This window comes from Ictidomys tridecemlineatus, chromosome 4 (genome assembly GCF_052094955.1).
Source record: "Ictidomys tridecemlineatus isolate mIctTri1 chromosome 4, mIctTri1.hap1, whole genome shotgun sequence".
Classification (NCBI taxonomy): Eukaryota; Metazoa; Chordata; class Mammalia; order Rodentia; family Sciuridae; genus Ictidomys; species Ictidomys tridecemlineatus.
Genome location: NC_135480.1, coordinates 103,242,109 through 103,269,091, shown reverse-complemented (window position 1 = coordinate 103,269,091; position 26,983 = coordinate 103,242,109). Strand labels below are relative to the sequence as shown.

The 26,983-nt window shown below is 54.5% G+C and overlaps 1 protein-coding gene and 1 long non-coding RNA gene across 4 annotated transcripts; one reads left to right on the top strand and one right to left on the bottom strand.

Moving 5' to 3' along the window:
• Nucleotides 1-102: 102 nt before the first annotated feature.
• Trim29 (tripartite motif containing 29) lies at nt 103-26,739 on the top strand. 3 transcript variants are annotated; one of them, XM_040285376.2, is made up of 10 exons: nt 103-1,468; nt 9,798-9,893; nt 10,670-10,903; nt 12,268-12,466; nt 15,115-15,216; nt 17,464-17,556; nt 19,832-19,927; nt 21,382-21,480; nt 22,896-22,972; nt 25,658-26,739. In XM_040285376.2, exons 1-10 carry the CDS (start codon nt 677-679, stop codon nt 25,718-25,720), a joined length of 1,851 nt encoding a protein of 616 aa, XP_040141310.1. In that variant the 5' UTR covers nt 103-676; the 3' UTR covers nt 25,721-26,739. The 3 variants fall into 3 exon arrangements, with proteins under 3 accessions (XP_040141310.1, XP_040141309.1, XP_005328436.1); XM_040285375.2 differs by having other exon boundaries at nt 21,379-21,480; XM_005328379.5 differs by lacking the exon at nt 21,382-21,480 and having other exon boundaries at nt 121-1,468.
• On the bottom strand, nt 11,935-12,979 carry LOC144377209 (uncharacterized). The gene is made up of 2 exons (XR_013437952.1): nt 12,873-12,979; nt 11,935-12,109 (listed from the first exon to the last, which is right to left on the bottom strand). It is a non-coding gene; the product is annotated as an uncharacterized LOC144377209 (long non-coding RNA).
• Nucleotides 26,740-26,983: the final 244 nt, after the last annotated feature.

The window sequence follows — 26,983 nt, the reverse complement described above, 5'->3', positions numbered from 1 at the left end:
AAGTGAAGCTTAAATAAATTCACATGTAAAGGACCTAGGACAGTGCCTGGAAGTTGATAATAATAGGTGGCCACATCACTCCAAATCCTAAAATCCAAATCAAATTGAAGCCATATCTCCCCGGAGGGTGAGAAGCATCTCCACTCTCCCCAGGTGGAGTCTGTCTCCTATGAAATCCAGCTTCGCAAATTACAAGGCTATTTGGCTTGTGTGACCCAATTAACAGCCCTCTGTCCTGTGGTCCTCTTGCAGACACCTCGGCTTCTGCCCCAGGGGCCACTGGGCTCAGAAAATCCTGTCCACCTGAGGATAGAGGCTCCCGGCTTCCCTGATGAGAAACAAATGCGTCACATAGAAGCAGCCCAACTGGTTGCTGAGTTGTGAAAAATAATTAAACTGGGGGAGAAAAAACACACACACACACACACACTTCTTTAAAAAAACCAGGTTAGGGATGAATGTGCAGGGCGTGGGCCTGAATAATTGGCGGAGCCACCGCCTCTCCCTGGCCCGTTGTGTCAGGCTGGGCCGCTCCTCCCCTCCGTCTGCAGCTCCTCCTCCGGGCAGGTGTGTCCCAGGCCCGCGGCTGCCTGCCCCACTCCCTGCCGAGACACCCGCTGAGAGGTCACCCACCACAGCCCCAGCAAGCCCGAGACAGACCACTTGGTGATCTGCCATGGAAGCTGCAGATGCCTCCAGGAGCAATGGGTCGAGCCCTGAAGCTAGGGACGCCCGCAGCCCGACGGGCCCCAACGGCAGCCTGGAGAACGGCCCCAAGGTCGATGGCAAGGAGACCAAGACCGCCAACGGGCATGGGCACGGAGGGGAGGTGGCCGAGGGCAAGAGCCTGGGCAGCGCCCTGAAGGGGGAGGGAAAGAGCGCCCTGTTCTCCGGCAACGAGTGGCGGCGGCCCATCATTCAGTTCGTGGAGTCGGTGGATGACAAGGGTTCCAACTACTTCAGCATGGACTCTGCGGAAGGCAGGAGGTCGCCCTATGCGGGGCTCCAGCTGGGGGCCGCCAAGAAGCCGCCCGTCACCTTTTCGGAGAAGAAGTCCATCTTCTCGGAGCCCCGGAAGCCCTCCGTGTCCATCGTGGAGCCCGGGGAGGTCCGCAGGAACAGCTACCCGCGGGCCGACGGCAGCCTCCTGCGCTCCAAGTCGGGCTCCGAGGAGGTGCTGTGCGATTCCTGCATCGGCAACAAGCAGAAGGCCGTCAAGTCCTGCCTGGTGTGCCAGGCCTCCTTCTGCGAGCTGCACCTCAAGCCCCACCTGGAGGGCGCGGCCTTCCGCGACCACCAGCTGCTCGAGCCCATCCGGGATTTCGAGGCCCGCAAGTGCCCCCTGCATGGCAAGACCATGGAGCTCTTCTGCCAGACCGACCAGACCTGCATCTGCTACCTTTGTATGTTCCAGGAGCACAAGAACCACAGCACCGTGACGGTGGAAGAGGCCAAGGCCGAAAAAGAGGTAATGTGCTGAGCTGTTTGCTGTCCCTCCAGACCTGGCCTCCCTCCCCTGCCCTCTGACCTAACTATGGGGGCTTAAGACCATTCCAGGCTTGACCCTTTTAGAAAACATTTCTTTCCCCTCTGCACCCACCGGCTGGGAATCAGAGGTGGCTCCCAGCCAACTAAAGTTTTAGGAGGCAGGGACATTTTTTAGATAAGCCAAGAGAGGCTCAGAAAAGATTGCTTGACCAAGGTCATAGGTTACATTCAAGTCTAGGCAAAGAGTCAGACCTAATGGTGCAGAACTCTCTCCTGGGCTCTGCCTGGCTAGGGTTATCTCTCCTTTTCCTCCTGTTCCTTCTCTTTCTCTCCCCTCCACCCCCTTCCCACCTGAGCAGGACTGGCCCCTGGGGAATAGGTCACAAGTGAGGGAAGGTATTAGAAGGACCGAGTTTGGGGACCACTAAATTGTCCCTTTTGGCTGGCTTCTGGTTTGCATTTGCAGAACAGTGGCTCCTTGTTCGGTGTGATTCCCTCCAGGCTCTTCACTTTGCTCCCAGCCTCCTTTATCCTTTGCTCAGCAGGGCTGACTGTGCTTTGTGTGTGGTTGCAGGTGGACAGGCCTGTGCCTGTGGGTGGACATTTCTGGATTTTGTATGGAGGTGGGGCGTAGGTAAATGCGTATGTGTTTTCTATACATGTGGGTGTCTATGTGTGCATGTGGATGTTTGCACATATTTGTGTATGGGATACGTACTTCTTTTGCATGAATTCCGTGTATGTAATTATGCACTACTTCCATGAGGCAGAGCAGAGGCAAGTGGAGGCTTGTGTATGTGGCACACCTGGGGAAGATATTCTGTGCTGAGAGTCCAGCTGTGGCCGTTGCTTCTTGCCCCACAGATGCTGGGCCCACCACCTGGCCCTCCTTACTGCAGGAGGACTCTGTGGGGGTCAATGCTGGCAACTCTGCATTCTCAAGAGTTTTTGTACCCCTCAGAATGAGGCAACACAGGGTCCCTCCCTGCCCAGCTTTCCTGACCAGTAACTTTTGATTATTCTCTCTCTCTCTCTACCTCCTGTTCATACTCCTGGGCAGGGAGGGATGAGACCGAGATGGGAACAGAATCAAAGATCCCTTCCAGAAACTTCATTTGGCCTCAAAAGAAGATATCCCCAGCTCCCTCTGGTCCCTGCTTTGTACTGGGAGCTAGAGGTGGGACATGACCATGGAACCCATTCTCAAGGACCTTATTTGGAAAGTTGAAAAAGAACAAAAAAAAAGTTTTCGGCCACAGAAGCGAAGACATTGCAGAACCTCAGACTGAGTTTTAGGAGATGTGACCAAATTCTAGTCCTGATTTTTATATCTAAGTAATGGTAGGACAGCGAATAAATCCTTTCAATTCTCTCAGCCTTGGCTTCTCTCTATGTGAAGCTGAGTAGTTGGGTTAGATTTCTCTGTGGAGCCTAGGATTTTTGGACAAGAATCAGGGTGACAAGAGGTACCCAGAACAAGGACGTGCTCAGAAGACACAGGATCCAGGTTACCACTTCTATTGCAAGCAAATAACACTTACTGACCTGTTTTCTATGCAGAGTTGGCCCCAAATATCATCTGAAACAAAGGTGTCACCATTTAAGAACATCCAGAGTGCCTGTGGAAGAGGTGGGCAGGAGGGTTTGGGGTCTTGTTTCAAGTTCTGGTTCCAGGGGCCACAGTAGGGCTCATGCAGTCCTTGTCCTTGAGGACCCATGATATAGATCAGGAGGCAGAGCTCAAACACACAACAGGACTGGGGAGCACCCTTCCAGTTACATAGTAGCAGCTGGGAGAAAACATGGAAGGACAAAATAAATAATAAACAGAGGACAGAACACCAGGCCTCATGGAATTCTTGAAATCCCAATGCCTCCTCTTGCACCTTGTAGATAAGGACACAGGCCCAGAGAAACAAAGGACCTGTTCAAGATCCTGGTGGGAGGAAGAAACCCCCTAAGTCTTCTTTCAATGTCTGAGAGCACCTCAGGGGAAGGGCATGGGGAGCATGGAATTCAGGATGCGTGTGCTTTAGGAGAAAATGCCTGATCCTCTGACAAGGGCTGTGATAGGGATCTTTGGGCAGCCTGTGTGTATACACATGTGTGCACGTGAAGCACAGAGATATGCAGGCAGAGCAGGGCTGAGAAGCCAGGGGACTAGCTAAAGCCATTTGTCTAGACCTGGCTCTGCTGGAATGTTGGTCGGGGGTATAGCATAGAGCAGGGGTCATGGGTGGATGGACCAGAGCGACTGAGTATGTCAATCCTGGCATCCTCTGGAGGTATCTCCTGCAGACCCAGACAGCCCACACACAGCTTCTTGCAAGGAGCCTGGGAAGAACCTGTTCTGCAGGCCTGTTGGTGAAGGCCAGGTGAGGTAACCCAGCCCAGCGTGGGTTAGTCGCTTAGAGCTGAAGATGACACCCATGGCTGCAAGTGCTCACTTCCTGGGCCTTGGTTCTCCCCAAACTCCATGCTCTGAAAGGATCAGTTAGAACTGTTTGTAGCAATAAGATGGTCTTTTCCCTGGAGGACCCATGTCACAATATTTCCCCTCTCACCCCAAATACCACAAAGGGTCCCATGATGTCAACTGGTCCACCCTCCACCTCTGGATATTTTCCAAGATAGGTTAATTAGTGAAATGAAAATGGATTAGGTATCTCCTTTCCTGTGTCTAATGTCCCTTCCATCTAGTCTAGTTCCCTCCTATGTAGCAGGCCAGGGTGTTAGGACCTCTCTTGGGGGTATGACAAGCTGTTCTGGAGGCACTGCCACATCCAGCCTAGGTTCTGGGGTAACAATATCATCAGCATAGTAATACGCACACCCATCACACCCAGCCACCAGTGTCACTTGGAGGGGCTCAGCCTGGGAGCCTCATCCACTGTCCACTGCATGGCTTCGTTCAGTTCATCCCTTTCTCCATGCCCTGGACTTTATTTCTTATCTTATTGCCCAACTCTTCTAGGAAGGCTGAGCTGACAGACTGCTGGGTTGCATGCCCCTTGTCTTTGAGTTTCTAGCTGTGCTGGTCTGGGCAGGCAAGCTCTTTGGACAGACAGTGAGGCTGAGATTTCAGATGAGGGCCCAGGCTATCAGCCAGGGTGCCCTGGACCCAGTCCCAGGAGATTTTCAGGGAGAAATGTCTGCTCTGGGACAGGGCATGAAACAGGAGGTGGGATGACCTCTCCAGATGCTGAAGATTTAGAGAGAGGAATTAGGAGCAAAGTGACCAGCAGATAGGCAGGTAGCAATTCAGTCTGTGTGGAGCACACCTGTGTGCTAGTGCTGAGCCTAGCGTGTGCGTGGTTACAAATGCCTGGTCTTGTGGGTGGGTAATGTACCTATTTTATAGAAGAAACAGGTTTAAAGATGCTGAGAGACTTGTCAAGGCACAGTGTGGGAGAGGGTGAAGCTGGGATTTCTCGCCACCATTTTAAACCTTTTCTCCCCATAGAATTGGAAGGGTCTCCTTGGGATCACTGAGTTCAGTGGCTTCCAGGTGGCTGTCCTTGGGTTGGTATCACTTGATGACTTATTAAAACACAGATTAAGGGCTGGGGATGTGGCTCAGGCGGTGGCGTGCTTGCCTGGCATGCGTGCGGCGCTGGGTTCGGTCCTCAGCACATACAAATGGAATAAAGATGTTGTGTTCGCCGAAAACTGAAAAATAAATGTTGGGAAGGATTCTCTCTCTCTCTCTCTCTCTCTCTCTCTCTCTCTCTCTCTTAAAAAGAATTTAAAAAAAACAACACAGATTAACAGGCTTTATCCCAGGACGTTCTGATTTAGGGAATTGGGGCCTGGGGTCTGATTGTTAATCTATGATGTTTACACATCAGGGATTCTGATGTGCAGCTGGAGTGGGAATCAGAAATCTAGTCTATTGTCACAGGGAAACCAAGACCCAGGGAGCTGAGGTGACTTCTGCAAGGTCCCCCTGCTCATCTGCAGATGCCAGGGTGAGCCCTTTCTTGGCCCAGCTTGTACCTCCTCTGTCCAGAGGCTCTGAGGAAGCACAAGGGACTGGGGGTGTCCAACCCAGCAGTTGCACTGATATCACGCATTTGACATCTGAATGGAAACAGGGAAATCTACCCAGCATTTCAGATTCCTATCTGGATAATTACCATTTGTCTGGGAGTACAAATTTGGCAATTAACTAACTCATTTGGCAAATGTCACAGCCCACGGCCCATGAGGTTATTTCAGATTAGGGGAAGATCATGGTCTATCTCCCCTTCCTTGGGGGCAATGCAGGTACAACTGTCAAGGTGAGTATTTGGGTGTGCCAACACCTACCCAAAGGCACTGCCAGACTGTATTATCCTTCTACTCCTTGAAGAATTTCAAGGTTGAGTGGACCACACAGGTGCCATCTCAGGTATGAGAGAGAGAGAGAGAGAGAGAGAGAGAGAGAGAGAGAAAGAGAGAGAGAGATGCAACCCAGTGTGGGAGAGCGAAACAAAGGAAGCATTTAGGGACAGGCCTAGGCAGGGTGAAGGGGAAAAATCAGGGAGGAGTAGGAAGTAGGCAGGAGGGAGGTGTGAGTAGGGGAGGGACTGTGGAGAGCTGAGGCCCTGTCAGACATCAGGGGCTTCAACTGCATTCTGTAGGGGGAGGCTTAGGAGAGAGAAAACTGGGGCCTTGGGCAACGGTATGGGGAGGAAAAGGGAGGTAATAAGAGAAGAGGTTGAATTGATGAAGTCTATGCAGTAGACTTAGTTTAGCAGGAATGAAGGAGGAAGGGCAATATTCTAGAGGAGAACCTGGTGCCACCACCTTTGGAATTGCCTCTGAGGCTGCAAGAATAGGATCTGAGACCTGTCATTGCCTTTTGACCTTACTGCTGCTTTCTTTCCAACTGTGAGGACTCAGACCTCACCACTTTTGCAAAAGGGGGCTTTTACAGAATTAAAGAAAATTCCTGGGCTGGGAATGTAGCCCAGTGGTAGAGTGCATGTCCAGCATGAGGTCCTGGGTTCAACCCAGTACCCTGAAAAAGAGAAAATTCCTGGAACTTAGTATGTACTTAGTAATTAAAGTTCTTTTCCTTTCCTCTCCTAGAATTGCAGGAGAACAAAGTATCTTTGGAAACTTCCCAGGTTCTATTACTTCCTGTATAGGATAAGTCTCAAAGAGCTGAACATATATGAAGTGCCTTCTTAGACATCCGTAGAGCTCTTACCCTGAGCCTTCTTCCTTGACAGGGTAGGACTCATCCCAGAGAAAGGATCATTCTAGCAGCATACAGATCCTGGTCCCAGGACCCTTTCAGAACCCTCTGTGCCCTGCAAGTCTGATCTTGCTGGCTGTGCTGTGGGAGCCAGGCCCCTCCCAGCCAAGCCTGACTTTCTTAGTGCCCCAAAGAAAAGGAGGACCAGTCTCCTCTCCACCCTGGCCGATTCTTCCACCCACTGCTGCAGACAGCTCGTCTCCACTTCTGACCCTGCCCTTACACATGTCCAGACTAGCCACCTCTTCTCTTCCCCTCCCAGGCTGCTGGCAGACACTCCAGCTCTCAGACCTCAGCTAGCTGGTTGCCCTCTCCCCACCCTCTCTTACACAGGATGGACTCCCAGGGGGCTGACCTGTCTCTGCCTTTCGCCCAGATGTTCTAGGCCGCACTGGACTCTCTGTGCCCTGGTCCCCTGTACTCCATCCCTCCTTCCTCCTTCCCTCCATGCTCACCTAATTGACACATTTTCTCACCTGTGGACTGACCATACAGCTTCTATTAGGTGTTCCTTTGGCACAGCTGTTCACTCCTGACATTCAGCTCCTTAACCTTCTCCTTCTCTAGTCAAAGCTAATCAAAGCTCCTCTCCCTGGCAGTGCTTAGCCTACCCTCTTCCTCTCTTCCAACCTCTGTTCTGTTTCCCTAGTATCCTTCCACCGTCAATTACTCATGTTCTAACCCTTTATTTTGCATTTTCAGTCTAATGTCTTGACTTCCCAGCCTCTGTGTACCCCTTACACTGCTCTCTGGACTGTGTCCATACCACTTCTAAACCCCAATCCAATGACATACACTGTTATCACCACCCAACACCCCTGAGACCTCACCTGACCATGCCCTCTCCTTTCACTTGCTTATGTCCCACGGACCTGCCCATCCCTCTGCCCTCATTCCTGCAATTATGGTGACAATAATGATGATGGGGACCATTGTTCAGTCAAGGCTTGCTCTGTGCCAGATGCTTTCTGGGATCTTCAGTCCCTGATCATTTTCCATCCCAGGTCCTCCATGGGAGGCTGGTCCTCTTACTACCTCTGTGGGACAGATGGACCTACTGAGGCTCAGAGAAGTTAAGCAACTCACAAAGGCCCCTGCCTGTAGGTGGCGGTTACCAGATGCTAACTGTTGGATTCCCCATCATGTGCTCTGGGCGGGCTCCCTTCTGGATGCCCCACCCCACAATAGCTCATTTCATGGAAGGGTGACCCATCCACTTACTGGCAATAGGGCTTTTACTGGGGTTGGGCCTGGGCCTGAGGGTGGGAAGGGGTGCACTTTTGCTCTCTGTCATCAGACCTTGTGAAGTGCCCCTCCTCCACATGCCAACTCCTCCATCCTTCAGGTTAGGATGCCTCAGCTGGGTGGTGGGAGTTCTGCAGCACTACCTCACCTCAAGCGTCACTCAGGAGTTCTTCATGGGTGGGAAAGTCGCCTGGGACAGACCTGTTGTCCAGCCTCTTAGTCTCTTCCCTAGAGCCCAGATCTGCCATCCAGGCCTGGCCTTCTCAGGGTCTTGGCCACTGGATCTGCCAACCTGTTTTCTGGGCTTTCCAGCTTTGGATCCTCAGAGTGTCCGAGGGGTCAAGTTTCTACTACCACAGTGTCTTCTCCCAGCCTTGTTCCAGGGACCAGGCCAAGTCCCTACCCTCCTCTTCTTGTGCTCCTCTTCTCTCAACAACCCATCTCCATCTCTAGCAATGCTATGCTGTGGGATTTACAGCCGTCTCAGGCAGGGGTGATGCTGATTAAGAACTTCTTTGTCTTGATCATGGGGAGCCCAACAATATGGTGGTCATTGAAGGGCAGGCTGTGGGGAGGCAGGGGCTCCCTGTCTGGGGAGCTCGGTACCTCATGCCCCATGCCTTCCCCACCCTCTGGTGCCAAAGGCCAGGAAGACCTAAGCACCATCAGATCCTCTTCCCTGGGTGTTTCCAGCAGATACCTCACAGGCCCCTGCTCAGCCTGATGGGATGTTCAGGGGTGAGCTGTGTGGTGATGCTCTGGGCCCCGGCTGCTCATGACTCCTGCTGATGGAGCCCATGTTCCTCATGGTTTGTTGAACCTTGACTGTTCTCATGAGCTCCTGCGAGAGATGGCTAGATAAAGAGGTAGGCCTCCGCATTCAAAACCCATTGGTCCTGGAGACCCTGAGCAATCCAAGGCTTCTTGGCTGCTTGCTTATTGGGTAGAAATCACCCCTTGTCTTCTGTGCTGGAAGGCACTTTGGAAGCTCTAGAGGAGACTCAGAAGAATAAAAGAGGTGCCTCTTGACTAGACTGGGGGGCCTTGGCCTTGAATTCTTGCCTCAGTTGGACATGCTTTTCAGACAAGGGCCTTTCCCCACATGGAAGGCAAGTGTGAATATGAGCACATCCTGATAGAGACTCTTCCCAACCCACTCCACACCCCTACCATCCATGTGCCTGAGGGCAGGGGTCCTAGGTCCTCTCCCTCCATCCCAGCCTTTCCCACTCTTCGAGCCTCATTCTCTAGCCTTCTCCTTCTCCAGAGACCCCAGGTAAAAGTCCCTGTCTCACCAAAACTGCAGGATGTGTTCCTTCCCATAAACAGGTTTATAGCTGAGCCTGCCCAGACAGAGCCCAGGCCGGCGGCAACCCGGTTCCTGCTTGCAACACACACCCCACATCACGCCATAGAAACGTTGCACACAGTTACAACCACAAGACACTCCCTGGCTGGGTTGGGCTCAGTCCTCTTCTTTTCTCCCTCTGTGGCCCCAGGTCTGTTGAAAGGAGCAAGAACCCCCAAAGTGAGCACCCTCCCACTCATGTTGGGTGCGGGGATAAGGGAGGTTTAGTCCCCACAAAGGCATGATGAGGGCAGCCAGCCCTAGTTACCTGAGAACAAGGAGATGGTGTTTGACCCTTGGTAACTGGCATGGAGCCTGGCATGTCTGAGGTCCTGAGGGATGTTTATTGGGCAGAGAAATGGATGCAAGTGAGCCCTGCCTGAGACTTGGATCCCTGGGTGGGCCCATGCCCTAGTTCTCTGTGTCTGTGCCCCTTTCTTCTCAATTTCTCCAACCCTGACTCTTTCCCTGCAGACAGAGCTGTCACTGCAAAAGGAACAGCTGCAGCTGAAAATCATTGAGATTGAGGATGAAGCTGAAAAGTGGCAAAAGGAGAAGGACCGCATCAAGGTGAACAGCCCCCAGGCTCCCCTCGCCACACTTGCCCTACCTGTCCTGCCTGGGAGGAGGCGGGCCTTGGTTCCTGTTCAAGGTTTTGGCCCTCAGTGACATCCCACACTTGTTTGTTGTGGATTCTCTCCCTGACCCTTTTGCATTCCCACCTGGCACCCAGATAGGATCCCACCTGTCACCTAACACTCATTGTATATCATCTTAGCAGAGCACATCCCAGACCCACCCTCCAGTGTGTTGTCTAGTGTCTGCTAATGTGTGCTCTGCCCATCCCCCCAGACTCCCCAGCCACCAAATACACACCATTTCTCTTCTACTTGTGCCAGTGTGACTGGAGGTATGTCTGCCACGGTTTGGGGATTTACAAATCATGTCTGAGATTGTTGTCTCTTGATCCTGGCCACACCAACAGCCAGACAATACACTTTTTGATTTGGTGTTTTGTTCTGGTTGGGGTTTGAGTGAGCACACCTTGATTCTTGGGAGAATGTCTAGGCACACAGGGAATCACTCAAGTGTGGAATGGTTGCTTGGGTTAACTGCCGGCCCCCAGAGGAAGGAGCCACAGGTGGATAAGGAAGGGTGGGCTGTAAAAACACTGGCATCTCTGTCCCTCTTTGATGCCTTTAAATGAGATTCATAGCCAGACAGTCTCGCCAAGTTAGGGTTCTGGGAGTGCCCTGATCCTGAGTTGAGAACCTAAGGGTGTGTTCCCCGAGGGAGGTTAGTTTTCCTTAATGAAACTCTCATCCCTCCTCTGATTCTGGACCCAGAGCTTCACCACCAATGAGAAAGCTATCCTGGAGCAGAACTTCCGGGACCTGGTGCGTGACCTGGAGAAGCAAAAAGAGGAAGTGAGGGCTGCCCTGGAGCAGCGGGAGCAGGATGCTGTGGACCAAGTGAAGGTGATCGTGGATGCCCTGGACGAGAGGGCCAAGGTGCTTCATGAGGACAAGCAGATCCGGGAGCAGCTTCATAGCATCAGCGACTCAGTGCTATTTCTGCAGGTGAAAACAGAGTCTTCCACCATTCAGTTTCTAAATCCCGCCATCCTCTCCCTTCTCATTCCATCCACTTTCCCACATCCTCATTAATCATCCTTCCATCCATCCATCCATGCTTCCTTCCATCTGCCCATTTAATTTTTCCATCCAATCTACTTCCCTACCTCCTCTAAAGATGGTGCACAAGCACCACCTTGTACCAACTTCAATTGGTATGTCCTAGCAGTGCTCTGGGTACAGTGGGAAGGAGTTCTGTGGTGGATTAGTAATGTCTGCCATGGATAAGGGAGGAATGGTGTAAGTGCTGCATACTTGTTATCTTTGATCTAGTCAGTTTGGCTATTTATGCATCCATCTTTCTGTCTGCTAGAATGTTTTGTGCACTCCTTGATGCCCAGACTCTATTAGGTGTTGTGGTGAATAGAGAAGTATAAAACATGTTTTTCTGCCCTCAAGCAGCTGCAATCCAGCTGGGAAGATAAGACATGTACAATTAGGGAACAATATAGGAAAGCGTGTAATTAAATGATAAAGCATGTGGCTCAGGAGATAAGTGCCTGTGGAAACCCAGGGAAGGGTGAGCAGGCTGGAGCAATCTAAGGACAACTTTGTGCGGGAGAAGGAGTCTGAATAAGGTCTTGCAGGCCACTTAGAATTTGAGAAGGAGGAGGGACTCTCCAGTGAGGGGAAGGGAGGGGAGAAGCACGAATGTGCAGAGGCAGGATGGAGTGAGGTGTGTAAAGGTGGAAGGTCCCTGTCTCACCCAAACTGCAGACTGACCCAGAATGCTCTGGTAATTCCTTGCACTTCTTTCTACTTTCTCCTGGAATCTCATTGTAGGCTGTGTCTCTCTCAAAAACCCCTGTGAGGTAGGAATCCTGCGCCCAAATTAGAGATGTGAACCATGGAGTCATATATCTGAATGCTAAAGCCACCAGGATGTTAGCATCTGTGAACTTTTTTTTTCTTTTTCTTTTTTTTTTAAGTACCAGGGATTGAATCCAGGGAGGCTTAACCATTGAGCCACACCCAAGTGCCTTTTCAATATTTTATTATCAGGATCTTGCTGAGTTGCTTAGGGCCTCGCTAAATTGCTGAGGTTGGCTTTGAATTCATGATCTTCCTGTCTCAGCCTCCTGAACCGCTGCTATTACAGGTGTGCACACCACTGCATCCAGATGCATCTGTAGATTTTAATTGAACTTTTGCCTAATGAGAAAAAGTGAGGCTAGTTAATTAGCTGATTTTAGAACCCAGCTCCTTTGGCTCCAGGCACTGAGTCTTCCAGAGGGGCTATAAGAGCCCCCTTGTTGACAAAAGACCCAGAAAAACTCAGGAAACTAATGGCTTCTTTCCTTTCTTGGTAGGAATTTGGTGCTTTGATGAGCAATTACTCTCTCCCCCCACCCCTACCCACCTATCATGTCCTGCTGGAGGGAGAGGGCCTGGGGCAGTCACTGGGCAACTTCAAGGACGACCTGCTCAACGTGTGCATGCGCCATGTTGAGAAGATGTGCAAGGCTGATTTGAGCCGTAACTTCATTGAGAGGAACCACATGGAGAACGGTAGGTCCCCTCTGTGTGCAGGCCCAAGGTCATGAGCTTTTCCCTCCCAGGTCAGTTCCTGCCTCCTGGTGCAGGTTGGCACCTAGCTAGCTGGCCTCTCGTGGTTTTCATCCACCCATTCTTTTATGGGGATTTGAACTCAGGCTCAGGGATTTAGTTCCCATTGAGTTTGCAGCTATTACAAGAGGTCTCCAGAGGAGGGTGATTCCTGGGCATTGGCTGAATAAATGCCTCCTCTCTGTGGATCATCCTCAAACTTGGGGATTGGTTTCAGTCAGATCTACATCTGATTGTCGAGCCCAACCTAGCAGATGTGTGCATGCTGTTGCCGTGTGTTGCCTGGTGGCTTTGCAAACTCCAGCAGAAGTGACTTAGAACTGCACCTGTTCTTGGAGGGAGGACTTACCTGTCACCATGGCTGTGTTGAGTAGTGTTGAGCCCAGAGGCTGCACTTGGCCTGATAGGCTGGGGACGACAGGATATAGCCTGTCTCTGTGACTCAGTGTGTCCCTGAAATCAGCCCCTCTTCTGAATCATGCTGTCCTTGCAGAGGTCAACTGAATCATCTCACAGACTCTCCAAACCTGAGAAACTACCCCTATTAAGTCTTTTTCTACCCAGTCCCTTTAGGGCCTGAAGCCTGAACACTTTCCCCAAGGGCCCACCCAGTGGCCCAAGCCCAGCCCAGCTGTTAGAATGAGGTTTTCAGAATGCAGCCTGATTAAGATCTTCCAGCCGTGCACACTAAAGGAAATGATCCCTGTCTGCCCTAGATGGAGCTCAGGATTCTCGTAGGAGGAGAGGGCTGAGTAGGTCACTGACCAGGGTCAGGAACAGGGACACCTATATATCTTGGTGATTTCACACAGCATCCCTGTAAAATACAAAGGGACATTCAATTATACCTGAGGACAGATAAGACATTTTAGCAAGACAATCATTTGACTTTAAATGGCACTGACAGCCTCTTCCTCATGACAATAGCAATGCTCCTGGTGGTGACAGAGATGGCAGAAGATGACTGAGCTCCCTGAAAGCCGCTTGTAGGGCTGAGCTCTTCACTTCTGTTGCTTTATGGTCCCTTTGTGAAGCATTGCATTTTATAGATGAGAAGGCTGAGACTCAGAGAAGCATGTTCTCAAAGTGCAGGTCGCTGGGCAGGGGTGCTATGCAGTCCCCTGGGTCTTCTCATCTGGAAGGTGTCATCGGTTGATGGGTGTGGTGATCATTGTCCCAAGGTTCAAACCTTAACAAGACCTGGGAAGATGGCCAGGCCCTGACTGGACCTGTGAGCCTTGCAGAAACCATCCAGCCTTCCAGTTGCTCACATCCCATTTCTAGCTCATGAAGGTGCTGGCCTGGTCCCTGTGCAGGTGTGACCCTGTGTCCCCTACAAGGTCTGTGGTGAGGTGGCAGCTGAGAGCAAGGGGAGCTGCTGAATCAGCAGCCCTGCGCCTGTGCCTGGAGTCACCCGGGGAGCCTCCTTTGCCTCTGTTGTTATTTTTGGTGTCTTCTGTAAGAGGTGGTGGATGGGAGGCTGGTGAGGTGAACTGTGGAGTGACGATCTATTGCTCCCTGATGGTGGGCTCATTCCTACCCTCACAGACAGGGGTTAAGAGGCAGCAGGCCACCTTCATCCTGGGCTCAGTGGGCAAGTTTATACCTGCTCAAGGGCAGGTGGCGGGGTACCTTATTGTGTATACATTTATTCTTTTTTTGTTTGTTTCCGTGGATTGAACCTAGGGATGCTTAACCACAAAGCCATATCCTAGCCCATTTTTATTTTGAGACAGGATCTTGCCAAGTTACTTAGGGCCTCATTAAGTTGCTGAAGATGGCTTTGAACTTGTGATCCTTCTGAGTTGCTGGGATCACAGGCATGTGCCACTGCTTCTGGCTGCATTTATTCTTTGAACTACTGCTGAGTGCCAGAACCTGCTAGATGCAGAGGCTGGAGAGGAAGGATGTGTCTGAGCCACACTTCCCTCCTCTTTCCCAGGAGAGAGAGAAAGGGAAGGAGAGAGAAAGTAGAAGAAAGGGAAGTGGTAGGAGACAGGAATGGGGTGGAGGACAGCTTGGAGAGGTGGAGCATCGAGCGGTAGATTTCTTTTGGTCAGAGTCTTCAGGTGGGTACAGCTAAGTGCTCAGCTGCCTGGATTCCTGGACCATGGAAGTCCTTACTGGGACCTTGATCCACCACCTGTGACTGTCAGGAGTGACTGGGGCTGAGCTGTGAAGTGGGGAACCAGGGCTCAAACCCCAATGCTGCTCTTCTTGACCCATGTGACATGGGTCAATTTGCTTCTGTCATCTCCTGAGCCTTTTTTTTTTCTTACCTGTCACAGAGAGAGGTTTATATACCTGCTCAAGGGTCAAAGTACAGACCAAATGAGAAATGGATATCATAGTCCTTCTAAACTGAAAGTGCTGTGCACACGACCTTGCTCACAAGGGGCCAGTCTAACAGAGTGAGTGACTCATTGCAAGACTTCCCCTGTCCCACTCCAAAGACTAAAGAGCAGCACTCTGAGGCTGTGGGACCTTGATTGTCCCCAGGACAGAGCAGGTGGGCTATGGGTTCTCAGCCAGCCAGGCATGTCCCAGTGGGTAGGTTCCTCCTCTCCATCTTCTGATCTCTTTCTGCCCAGGGGGTGACCATCGCTACATTAACAACTACACAACCAGCTACGGGAGTGAGTGGAGTGCGCCCGACACCATGAAGAGATACTCCATGTACCTCACACCCAAGGGTAAGGACGAGCCTCCTTGGCCTAGGTCTGGCACCCCCCTTGCTGCTCAAGAGCCCCCCTGAGTCCATGGAGCGACTCTTAGCCAGGTTCCTCCTGGGTGGAGTGGCACTACCTCCAACATGCCTGGGGACGTCCTGGCTGTGGTCTTGGTGTGATTATGAACAGCGCCTGCCTTCACCCTCACAAGTGACAAGTGTAAACTGACTAGATGACAAATTACCCAGCACCCTACTCCTCAGAGGGCTCCATCCTTGACCCAGGCAGCTTGTCCTGCCCCTTCCTCTCGCTCCCCTCTGCTGGGCTGGAGCTGTGTGGAGCTTCCACTTAGGTTTCTTCGGGCTCAGGCCCTGGGAGGGCTGCCTTCTCTGGGGCCTCCTCTGGGGTCAGCTGCTGCTTCTCCTCGTTCTTCTCCTGGCCACTTGGCCCCTGAACCTTCTCTCCCTAGGTCCTGCAGAAGCCCAGCCTGCAGGGTTACAGTCTGGTGGGGTCTAGACCAGGGCCTCCCTGTCCTTGTCCTGGGAGAACACTGGCACATTCTTGGACACCAGCAACAAACCACAGCAATGCCCGTTACATAAAGGAGGGTGTGCCAGGCCATCAGCCCAGGGTGGAGGGGGTTGTACACTTGCATGTGTGGGATTGGGGGACCTGGAGAAGAGTGGGGACCTCTGGGAAGGGGACGAAGGAGACCTGGGGAAGGTGAACCTGAGGCTCTGAGCTGTCACTCACATACCTACAACAGGAGGGGCTGGGGATTTGGAGGAATGAGCTCACTGGAGAGGAACCTTTGTGCCCAGCCCAATTTGAAAACAATACCTGAGCTTCTTCCAGCGGCCAGGTGCCCGGTCCCCTCCTCAACATTCCTGGTGTGGGCCAGGCCTCCTAGCCAGTGTGCCCACTCCCCTGCCCAGGGCACTGCCTCTTTGGGCCACTTGTGTGAGAGTATGAAATGCACTAACCAGGCAACCCCAGTGTCACTTTCCTCAGAAGGACCCAACATGACTGTCCCCAGCCTGGTGCCTGTGGCTCTCCCCCTTGTCCCTAGATCAGCCCTGTTGACCCAGCGAGTCCCCCAAATGGCTCCTTCTTGACTATTTTGCTCAGTGAGAGACTGAGGGCCAGTGTGACCTCCCTTCAGTCCACAAGGAGGGAAGAATCAACCTGCCTAGGTGTCACCTGGAGAGTCCCAGGGCCTGGGTGACCTGGGGTGGTCAGTGTTCCATGTGGCTTCAGCGTTCCTGTCTGAGAAGATGCAGTTGTCCCCAGGGCTAGAAGCCCTCCCAGCTCTGCCCCCATGAGTCAATCTGTGACATCTGTAGGTGGAAGAAACCGGTTCTCCCGGTGTGCCTGCCCCAGCACAGTAGGCAGAGCCCTGCATGGGGACAGGAGAGGCAGGACATCTGCCTTCTGGAGGGTTGGGTAGAGGAGAGGCAAGGGAGAAGTCAAGGAGATTTGTCAATATCAGGGAAACAAGGCCACTTAAGGTCACCAGGCCCTGGGCCTGAGAGGTCGGGCAGTGCTGGGACTTCTCAGGAGAAGTGGGTCTGGTGGCTCCCTGAATGAGGAGCTGTGTGCCCAGGAGGAGGGTGCAGGGGATCCCCAGCACAGGTGCAGGAGTTTAGAAGGACTGGCTGGCGCTGGCCCTGGTGGGCCAGGCTTGGGGAATGGAATGGGTGGACCCAACAGGAAGGTCCTGGCACACACGGGAGCTCATTTTCTGCATCTGGGAAGTGGGGACATTGATCCACTCTGCCTTGTTCACAGGCTGTAAGGCTCCCATAGCCCAAGCCACAGTGCTGTGCTGGTACAGATTACCTGGCCACCTGCTGGTGACTCGGCCCTCGCTCAGCCAGTGGCCCAGATGCTCCTGTCATCACCAGGGCCTCTCCTTCCTCTCCGGCACAGGGGACTGGCTCAGGAGGGAATTGTTGGCTTGTCAGCCTCCTCATGGCCCCCAGGCTCCCTAAGCAGAGTGATCCTATGTGTTAGTAAGTTCAGGACTCTCCTCAGGGCTCAGGGAACCATGAGCCTCTTCACTCCCTAAGGGGTCTCCATTTAGATGGTAATTAAGTGACAGCTTAATGCTAGACCCAGTGACTCCTCTTAATGTGGAGTCCAGGTCCCTTGGTGGGCAGTTGGAGACCTGTTTAGGATCCTGCCCAAGACCCCAAATTAGAGTCTATGGCACCCCAAGTTGAGCCAGACCCACCTTTCTGCAATGACAAGCTTTCCTTGTATGCTTCATAGGGGGCGCCCGGACCTCCTACCAGCCGGGGTCCCCCAGCCGCCTCTCCAAGGAGACCAATCAGAAGAATTTCAACAACCTCTATGGCACCAAAGGTAGGAGGGGCTCAGCTCAAGGCTGGGCAGAACTCATGTGAGGTATAGGCTGGGGGCCAGGGGCTCCGAGGAAGATGACTGTGGGGAGCTGGGACAGGATGGGCTTCTACTGAGCTTGAAGTGTGTGTGTGTGTGTGTGTGTGTGTGTATGTATGTGTGTGTGTGTGTGTCTACACGTGGGTGTGCACAGGTGTACACAGCGTCATTAGTTAGGCTGGAGAGAAGCTGCTGGAACCTCAGCATCACTGTAGATCCCTGGATCCATGTGCTCTTCTTGTCCCTGAGGATGAGTTGGAGGAAACAGGGTGAGCGGCACCCCTGGGGTAAGGTCTGGGGACCTCTCCCAGCAAGTGTCTCCGCAGAAGAGCTCTGCTGGTTTGTGTACTCCTGCACTGAGAAGTTGTATGTTGGCTAAAACAAATGAGCTTAACTGTGGATGGAAAGGAAGGCATGGTAGGAAATGGAGCCACCCCTGCAAATCCAGGAGCCACCACTGTCACTTGGGCTGAGCAGGAGACCCCTTAAGACCCAAAAGAGGTGAAATGGGGGCTGGGACGTGCCTTTCCCAGGAGAAGCTGCCAAGCACAGGGTCTCCCTCTGTTCCGTGTGATGAGAGGTCCACTATGTGCCAGGACAGGGCCATGTGCTCAGTAAACACCAGCTTTGGGAGACCCTGGCTCCTGGGTGCTGCCTACCATGTGTGGAGAGGAAGGGGACTGGGCCAGCTCCACCAATTCCACCCAGATGCAATACCAACACCAGAAGGACACTTCAGTGATGACCAGGCCCATGGAGATTGGAGTGGACAGGGCATGCCCAGGCCTCTCTGTTCAGCATTAGATTCCCAGCTGGGACCCACCACGGCCCTCTCCTCCATATCTGCAATAGTGGTATCTGCCCTGCTCACAGCTGCAAGCTCAGGGCCCAGAGTGGAAGAGCCTAGAAAACAGTCATTGAAAGCCAGAGAGAGGGAAGGAAGAAGAAAAGGGCAAGTCCTCTGTCTCCCAGGGTCTTGGTCCATGAAGGCCTGGCACGGGAGCTTCCCAAGATCCTTGTGGGAAGGACGTGCACCAGGGAGGGCCCAGCCCCAGCCACCTTTGACCCCTAAGCCCAAATGGTATCCTTGCCCTCCCCCAGGCAGCTATGTCAGAGGACACAGGGACTGGTGGTCCCTGCTGCAGAGCAGAGCTGACTGGAGAGGCTCTGGGCCTACTGAGAAGGGGCTGGAGAGCGTACGTCATGTCTGGGGCCCAAGTCCAGGCTGGGACATCCTCATGGTGCCCTGCTGTTCCTTCCACCACCTTCCCACCACGTCCTCCTCTAGATGACAGGGACGTATTTGCACAGGAACATCTGTTAGCCTGTTCAACCTGGCAAACAGGAATCCAGGTGTTCAATCAGCTGCCTCTGTACCCAAGTTTTAGGATGTGTTGGAACGTGTTTATTCAGTCGCTCATACGTTCACCATCCACCAGACAGTGAGCACCTTTCAGAGGCCGGGCTCTGTGCCAGGCACCAGGTGTGGTTCAGGGCCAGTCAGGCATTTCCCCAGGCCCCATGGAGTCCTATTGGGATTTAATTAAATAATTGCATCCCAGAGGACAGGGAATGTAAGTGCTGTGAGGTGTAGGGCTGAGGCACACCTGGACTTGGTGGAGGTGGTGTGGATGCTCACATGTGAAGACTCACTCCTGGGTGCTGCCTACCATGTGTGGAGAGGAAGGGGACTGGGCCAGCTCCACCAGTTCCACCCAGACGCAATACCAACACTGGAAGGACACTTCAGTGATGACCAGGCCCATGGAGATTGGAGTGGACAGAGCATGCCTAGGCCTCTCTGTTCAGCATTAGATTCCCAGCTGGGACCCACCATGGCCTTCTCCTCCATATCTGCAATAGGCAGCAGTGGTATCTGCCCTGCTCACAGCTGCAAGCTCAGGGCCATCTTTGGGGAGGAGGCAGGAGAGAAAGTGAGGGATGCTGAGAGGAAGGGATGCAGCCAGGAAGAGGGTAGATGGTGGGGGCCTATTTAAAGGACTTGGCTCCTTATTCTGAGGACAGTGGCCTTTAGGTAGGGCAGGAACATTTTTAAGTTTTAAAAAGATAACTTTGGTGGCAGGAAAAATGGGGGAAGGCATGACTAGGGACATCAGCATCCTGTCTTGGGAGGTGGCAAGAGGCTGGAGAGAAAGACTCACAGAATCAGCAGTGTCCTGGTCCCGCCCTCCCTCCTCTGTGCCCTGCTGAGGTCTGATGCCCCTCTTTGCCCTGCCAGGTAACTACACCTCCCGGGTCTGGGAGTACTCCTCCAGCATTCAGAGCTCCGATGACCTGCCCGCAGTCCAGGGCAGCTCCTCCTTCTCCCTGAAAGGTGAGCGCTCCAGCTGGTCGCCTGCTGTTCCTCTGCAGCTGCCCGGCTTGTCTCTGCCCGCTCTCCTGCCTTCCTCCCTCGCCTTCTAGAGACCAGAGTCCTGACCAGAAACAAAACAAAACAAAACAAAACAAAACAAAACAAAACAAAACAAAACAAAACAAAACGGCTAAAAGCTTTGCTGTCGGGAGGGCAGAAGATGGGGCTGGGCCACACCAGCATTCTCAGGATTCCTTGCTTCACACACTCGTCCCTCAAGATGTGCTGTGACCAGAGGACTCAGATGGGGGAAGGATGACTCCTCAGTACTCTTGTGCCCTGCCCCCATGGGCCATGGGCCCAGGATACTAGGGCTTAGGGCAGGGCCTTCCTGCTGCAGAGATTATTTAACTTTGTGGGCCCAGTGACTCCCAGGCCCCTGGGCCATGGCGCACCCTCAGTTTCCTACAGAGCCAGGCCTGAGGGAGCCGCTCTGGAGAAGGTGGGCCAGATGATTGCGAGGCCCCCCAGGTGTGATCTCCTTCCCCTGAACTCTGACACCCCCTGCCTACAGTGCTCCCCAGAATTCTTGGGCCAGCCTGAGGGATCGATGCCTCCTGTCCCCTAGAGGGTTGGGGTCATCTTGAGGGGCAGTCTTGAACCAGACCTTGGTTGACAGTAGGCCTAGGGCCCTCACGTCTCTCTTGTTGGGTCCTAGGGTCAGCTCTGGTGGGCTGCAGTGGGAGTAACCCTAACTCCTCTGACATCCAAATTACTGGCCTGGAAGAAAGGATCAGCGGTCCGGGGGTGGGCAGGGAGCAGGAGGGAAGGGGCTGTGAGATGGTCACTCATCAGCGAGGCCTCTAGGGTGGCTTTATCACCCAGCAGTCTCTTCCTGGAGCAGGGTTCTTGGCTGAACCAGCCAGGTGGAGGAGAAAGTAACAGAAAGGAGGGCATGTCCTGTCCCTGAGCCTGGCCTGGGCGGCTCTGGGGCTCGTCTTGACCAGCAGACATCTTCCTTGCTTTCGGTCAAGTCTGGCCTGAAGGTCACCTGGCCTGGAAGACAGCCACCCTGGGGCATGGTTTGGATGCCTCCTGACATCGCCCCCTGGGCCTGCACAGACCCTCCTGTCTCAGGCCTGGTCCTAGGAGGGACTCCCATGCCTCGGAAGATGAGCCCAGAACATTCCTACTTTCATGCAGATCAGTTTGTGGAGCCCTTCAGGAATGGCCCTCAAGAGGGTTCCAGATAGGTGCTGCCCTGTGTGCCAGGAGAGCCCCAACCTGCCAGGACCCAGCCCATCCACTCTCTGTCAGCAGCCCACAGGCGGGGACAGTGCCTGGGCTGTCTGCGGGCTCCAGGGCCTGAGAAAGGGCTGCAGAGCACAGAGCGTGCAGAATAGATACCACAGGGAGTGAGGGCTTCCGGCCTGCTGGCCAGTGCTTGCCGCTAACACCTCTCTCTCTCCCAGCAGGCACTGGGAAAACCCCCTATCAGTTCACCACCTTGGGACAGGCCACTGCTGAGTTTTCCAAGCCACTGGACCGCAGTGGGCTGTTTAAAAATAATCCTGGTACCTGCCCCTTTTCCAACCCTTCCCTTTCCCTCTCCCACACCAGGGCAGCTGGGCACAGGCATGACTAGAACCTTGTGGGGGTTCTCTGACACTTCTAGGGTGCCCTGGTCCCTCCTCCCCAGAGGGATGCATGTCCCCAGCTACCACCCTCCCTCACTCTCTGTCTGGATTTCTACCACTGCTCAAGGTTGCTTCCCTGGGCCACCCCTCCCTGCCCAGCCCCCATCCTCCCCCCCTCTGGTGGCTGCCATGGGATTTTCTTTCTGGTTATTGGGAGGTGAGGTGTGAATCCTCCCTCTCTCAATCTCCACTCAGGACCCTGGGGTCCTGGCTCTGTCTCCTTGCCCTGCCACCTTGCTCAGTGTCATGGGGAAGTGCTGCAGGTAATTGCAAGTGATCTGGGCCTGCTCATCCTGGTGCAGAGCAGGGCAGGAGAATGCTGTCCCCAGGTGGGCAGGCATAGTCTTGCTGGACAGGGGACTGTTCAAGGACAAACCCTGTTTATTTCCTGAGCTTCTCAGCATCCAAGTCACAGCCTGTTTCTTCCCGGACTGTGTCCTGTCCCTGCAGGCTGATGGCCAAGGCTGAGAGTGCTCTTCCCTATTCCGAGGACCAGCGCTCCTTACGGATCCCCTGGGCTGAGGGGAAGGGCAAGGAAAGTGGCTGCTGGGCCTGGGGCTGGCACCTTCTGATCAAGCCCAGGCAGTGCCACCTGCTCTGGTCCTCTCTTGGCCTGCTGTCCTAACCCTGGGGGGCAGCCACCCTGGAAACTCACTGCCATTCTGTGGGCCCCAGTCTCCTGCTAGAGGCCGTGGAGCGGTGGAGCCTGGTGGAAGGAGCAGGCTTAAGGGTTTTGGAGTTTGGCAAAATCTGATTTCCAGTCCTGACGGCTGCTGGGCGAGTCAGACACACTGCTGGGCGAGTCAGACACACTGCTGAGCTCCCGGACACAGGGAGGGCTGGATGAGAAGCCCGCTGCAAGCCAAGTGCCTGGCACGGTGCTTGGCACAAGTGGGGCTTGGCAAAAAGGAAGCCTCGTCCTCCCAGCACTGGGGAGTCGGGAGCGCCTCCTGCAGGAAGGTTCTGCAGGCAGTGGGCTGGGGGCGGGGAGGGGCCATGGTGTGAGCCGGGGTGGGTGGAAATCCCTGCAGGGCAGTGTGGTGCTGACCTGGCCTGGGGCCACCTCGCCTGCTGCTTGGCAGGCTCCTCCTCTGCCTGCCTCCCTGCTTCCGCCTTTGGCTGGCCTCCCCAGGGTTTTCTGTTGTCAGTGGCAGTACCAGGCTGCTGCACACCTCTTCAGGTGGCCATCTTGGGTAAGGGGCTGGATGGCGCTTGGTGGTCACTAGAGATAGCAGCTGTGCTGCTCCACTACCAGCCAGCCCTGCCTCTGACAGAGCCTCCTGTCTTCCCAGGCTATCCCTCCCTCATCCGCAGCCAGACCCCTAAGGCCCAGCCCCAGACTTGGAAATCCGGCAAGCAGTCTGTGCTGGTGAGTAAGATGCTGCCAGAGGGCCAGCTGGGCACAGGCATGACCAGAAGCCTGGGCATGGAAGGGGTTCCCCAGGGCCACTGGTCTTCATGTCCCAGGGTCTGTGGGAGGAGGAGGCCTTTTTTGAGCTATGCATGGGGGAGGAGGCAGCAGTGGCCATAACACCCATAGAGATCCAGGGCTTATGGGGAGGGAGCTGGGTAATCACATTCTGTCTGGGCCTCAGTTTTCTAATCTGTGAAGTAGGCCACCTGGTTCTTTATTCGGTGAGTGTTGGGTGTCTGCACTTGGTGGCTCATCCTCCACCAGCTCTGAGATTGTAAAAGGCTCCATCGAAAGGATGAGCCTGGAGATGGGTCCCACCTCCCTGGGGCACTTTTCCAGCTCTGACAGCACAGAGGCCATTGGGATGATAATGTGGAGGAGATGGCATGGGAGAGGCTGGAATGCTAGGAAGAGGCGTGTTGGGGGTTCAGCAGAACATGATCCTAAGCCAGGCCATCAGAAGAGCAGCACCATGAGGGCTCCTGGCCACCCCGGCCCTGGCATCTTGGAGGAGTGGGAAAACCTCTGTGGGATTGATGATCCCCTCAGCCCTTTAGACCTCATGTGCCTGAGCCCTGGCCAGGACCTTGGGGGTCAGGGACTCCCAGGCTGCTCTCCAGCTTCCTGAGGCTTTTCTCTGAGGCCCACACCAGGCCCTGCGGAGGAGCTGCGATGGCTCTGCCATGCGGGTAGCATCAAGGGTTTGCTGGGGACAGGCCTGAGCCCTGGGCTCCTGCCGTCTTTGCATTTGGAGGTTGGAGCATGGGGAGGTGACTCGCTCTGGACCACAAAGAGTGTCTGGGGGCTGGTTTAATTGGAAAGAAACTTTAATTTGCTGGTGATGGGAGCTAAGTGATGGCGTGTGTAATTTGGAGCTGGGCCCCGGGGCACCGTGGAGAGGAAAAGAAGCCTCCTACTCTGGGACTCGGCCCTTGGCCACCCTGCCACGTTCCCACTACCTTCCCAGAGCCTGGTCCCCACAGAGAAAGGGCATCACCACCTGAGACTCTGGCAGGACAGGGTCCAGTGTCCAGCGAGCTCTCAGGGCTGGGAGAAGGGGGCCAGGTGCTAGCAGGCAGAGGCTGGCCTGGGCATCGGGCTGCCTGGGCCTCAGCCCCAGTCCTCTTGCCAACCTGCTGTGTGACCTTGTATGAGTCATTCTCCCCCATGCCTCAGTTTCTCTACCTGAAACAGGAATCAGATGGCTTGGATGATTTCATGCCCTTCTAACTCTCTGGAGCTAGGCCCCCCGAGCCAGGCAGGAATGGAGAGAGGGCACCTGTGGGTGTCACGGGGCCACATTCCTACTCATCCACCACTCTGGGCTCTTAAGACGGTGCTGTTCACTGACCTGCAATCCACGTTACGGACCTGGCCTTCCTGAAGGAAAGGCTTCTGCCATGCCCAGCGCCATTCACTTCACCCTGTGAACCGTTTGGGGGTCCAGGCCAGCACGAGGGTGGTTGGAGACCTGTTCCCAGCTCTGCTCTGAGCCCTGCAGAGTAGCCATGTGACTTTGTCTCCCTGGGTCTCAGTTTCTTCCATTGGTAACTAGTGGTTTAGCTGAGGCCTGAGCTCTGACGCTCAGGCCTGCACCCTCTGGGCCTAGTCCAGCTGCAGACCAAGTTCAGGCAGGGTGCTGGCTGGGAGGGGCAGGGCCAGGGCAGGCAGGGCCTGGTGGGGGCTGAGAACAGCCTGGGAGTGTGGGGGGGAGGTGGTGTCTTCTGTATGGGGGTCAGTGGGCATGGGCAAGCTCAGTCTCTGACCCAGCTCAGGGACAAGCCCACTTCCCTGAGACCTCTAGGGGGACAGTTCACATGGCCAAGCAACAGCTAAATTTTGCTTTTGCATTTCATCCTGAAAGACCAGCTAAATTCTCAGGACCTGGAAAAGGGGTTAGGAGGAGAAGGGGACACTGCTTGGTACAAGTCGTGATACACAGAGAAGGCTGGGAGAGATGTTGCTGGCTGTGTCCAGAGACGCTCCCTGAATACCTCTGAGGGAGGCAACAGGGCTGTGGGGAGCCCAGGGCTGGGGGGCCCAGGCCCACTGGGAGCAGGTGCAGTTGTTTGCCTGTCGGCACCTTCTCTGTTGGGGACAAGCAGATGCTTGAAGTCCTTGAGACTCAAGAAGCGATACGGAAGCCTGGGGGTGGGAGATGGGGTGGACTCTGAGCCACACTGCTGGGGCGTCAGTCCTGGATCCCCTACTCACCTACTGAGTGACCTTGGGCAAGTTGCCTAGCCTCTCTGTGCCTTGGTTTGCTCGACTATAAAGTGGATATGATAACAGTAACCTATTTAATTGGGTGGTTGTAAAAATTAAACGAGTTCGTCCATATAAAACCCTCAGCACAGTGTTGTTGGGCTTTATGGAGTGGAAGGCGCCACGGCCTTGGTGCGGGCGGAGGCTGCAGCGCATCAGCCATCTGGCAGGAGTGAACTCCAGTTAGGATCCGAGCTCAGAGATTCTGGTGACAGTAGGGCCCCCCTGAGTAGATAGATCTCGTGGGTCTGGCCACGGGGCCCCTGGACTTGTTGGGGTTTGGGCCACTGCTGCTTCCAGGGGGCCGGGCGTGGGGAGGGCTGGCCCGCGGGCTCGGGGCCGTCAGCTTCCCTAACCTGTCTGGTCTCCCCACAGCCTCACTACCGGCCGTTCTACGTCAACAAGGGCAACGCGATGGGCTCTAACGAGGCCCCCTGAGCTCCGGCAGGAGGGATGAGGCACCGCCACCCCTGCCCTCTCCGCTGCTCCTGCTGCTCCTGCCTTCTAAGCCACTGTGCTCTTCCGGGTGGGGGTGGGGGGCCTGGCCCTTCCCTGCTGCCCCCAGTCCCTGGCCAGCCCTCCCAGGACTTCACCCAGGCCCCCGTCTTGCTTGGTGACTTCGGGTGGGCCCCTTGTTCCTATGCCGGGGCCAACCCACCACAGGGGGAGAACAGGGTCACTTCTCTCTCCAATCCACCACCCTTCTGCTCTGGGGTGGGGTCACCGAGGCCCACGGGGTATCAGCCTGCCCTCCTGCCCATGCCCCGTGGTCTCAGGTCTCTTCCACTGTGGTGCCTGGTGAAGCAGCTGCCTCCCTCCCATCCCGAGGACCTGCCTTCTTTCCAGCAGGTTGGCCCTGAGAGGAGAGGACTTTTGTGTTGAGAGGCCCCTGTGTCTTCTTGGGTCCTACCCAAAACAGCCAGCCTGGAGGAAACTACAGGCCTGGCCACAGAAAGGCCACTGTCTTGGTCTCCACCCAGCCTGGGCCATGGGTCTCTGCCATATCCACTTTGAGTCTGAGTCCCCAGAGGGTGAGCGGGTTGACTGTAGCCATGAGGCTTCTCTCCTCCACCTGCGAGGATGAGCAATTCCCAGACATGAGATAATCCACCCATGAAAATAGCTACTGGCCCGGCCGCGCCAGGGAAATACCACTTACCTTAGAATCTCATTAACTTCTAATGGATGGTTCGCCTGGCGATGGAGAGCCAGCTGGCTGGTAGTGGCCAGTGCTGTTTACCAGGGTGCCTTGCGTTGCCCTCAAGGGAGCCTGCCTCTTCCCCTGCCTGCCCTCTGTGTCACATGCCATGGGGCTCAGGGAGACAGACCAAACCAGGAGCAGCACGGCGGGGTTGTCTTTGACCCCAGTTCCGGTGGGGGCTTGAGGTGGCCAGCTTGCAGGGGGTGGCAGACTTTCAGCTTGGGCTTTCCCCTCCCGAATAAACCGTGGTCACTCATTTCTCTTGTGTTGAATGACTGGCTCTCCAGGGTCCCTGGAGGGCTCCGAGTGTTCGGGCCTCTTCCCTCTTTTACCTTGAAGACGGGGCCTCCCTCCACCCCTCTCCATCCCAGGCTGATTCTCTGGGGTGCAGGAGACTGGAACTTTCTGAGACAGGTCTTGATTGACATTAAGCACAAAGGGTGGGAGCCTGGGGATTCTGGCCAGCCTGCACCAGGGTCCCCAGAGAGTCTTTGGGAGCT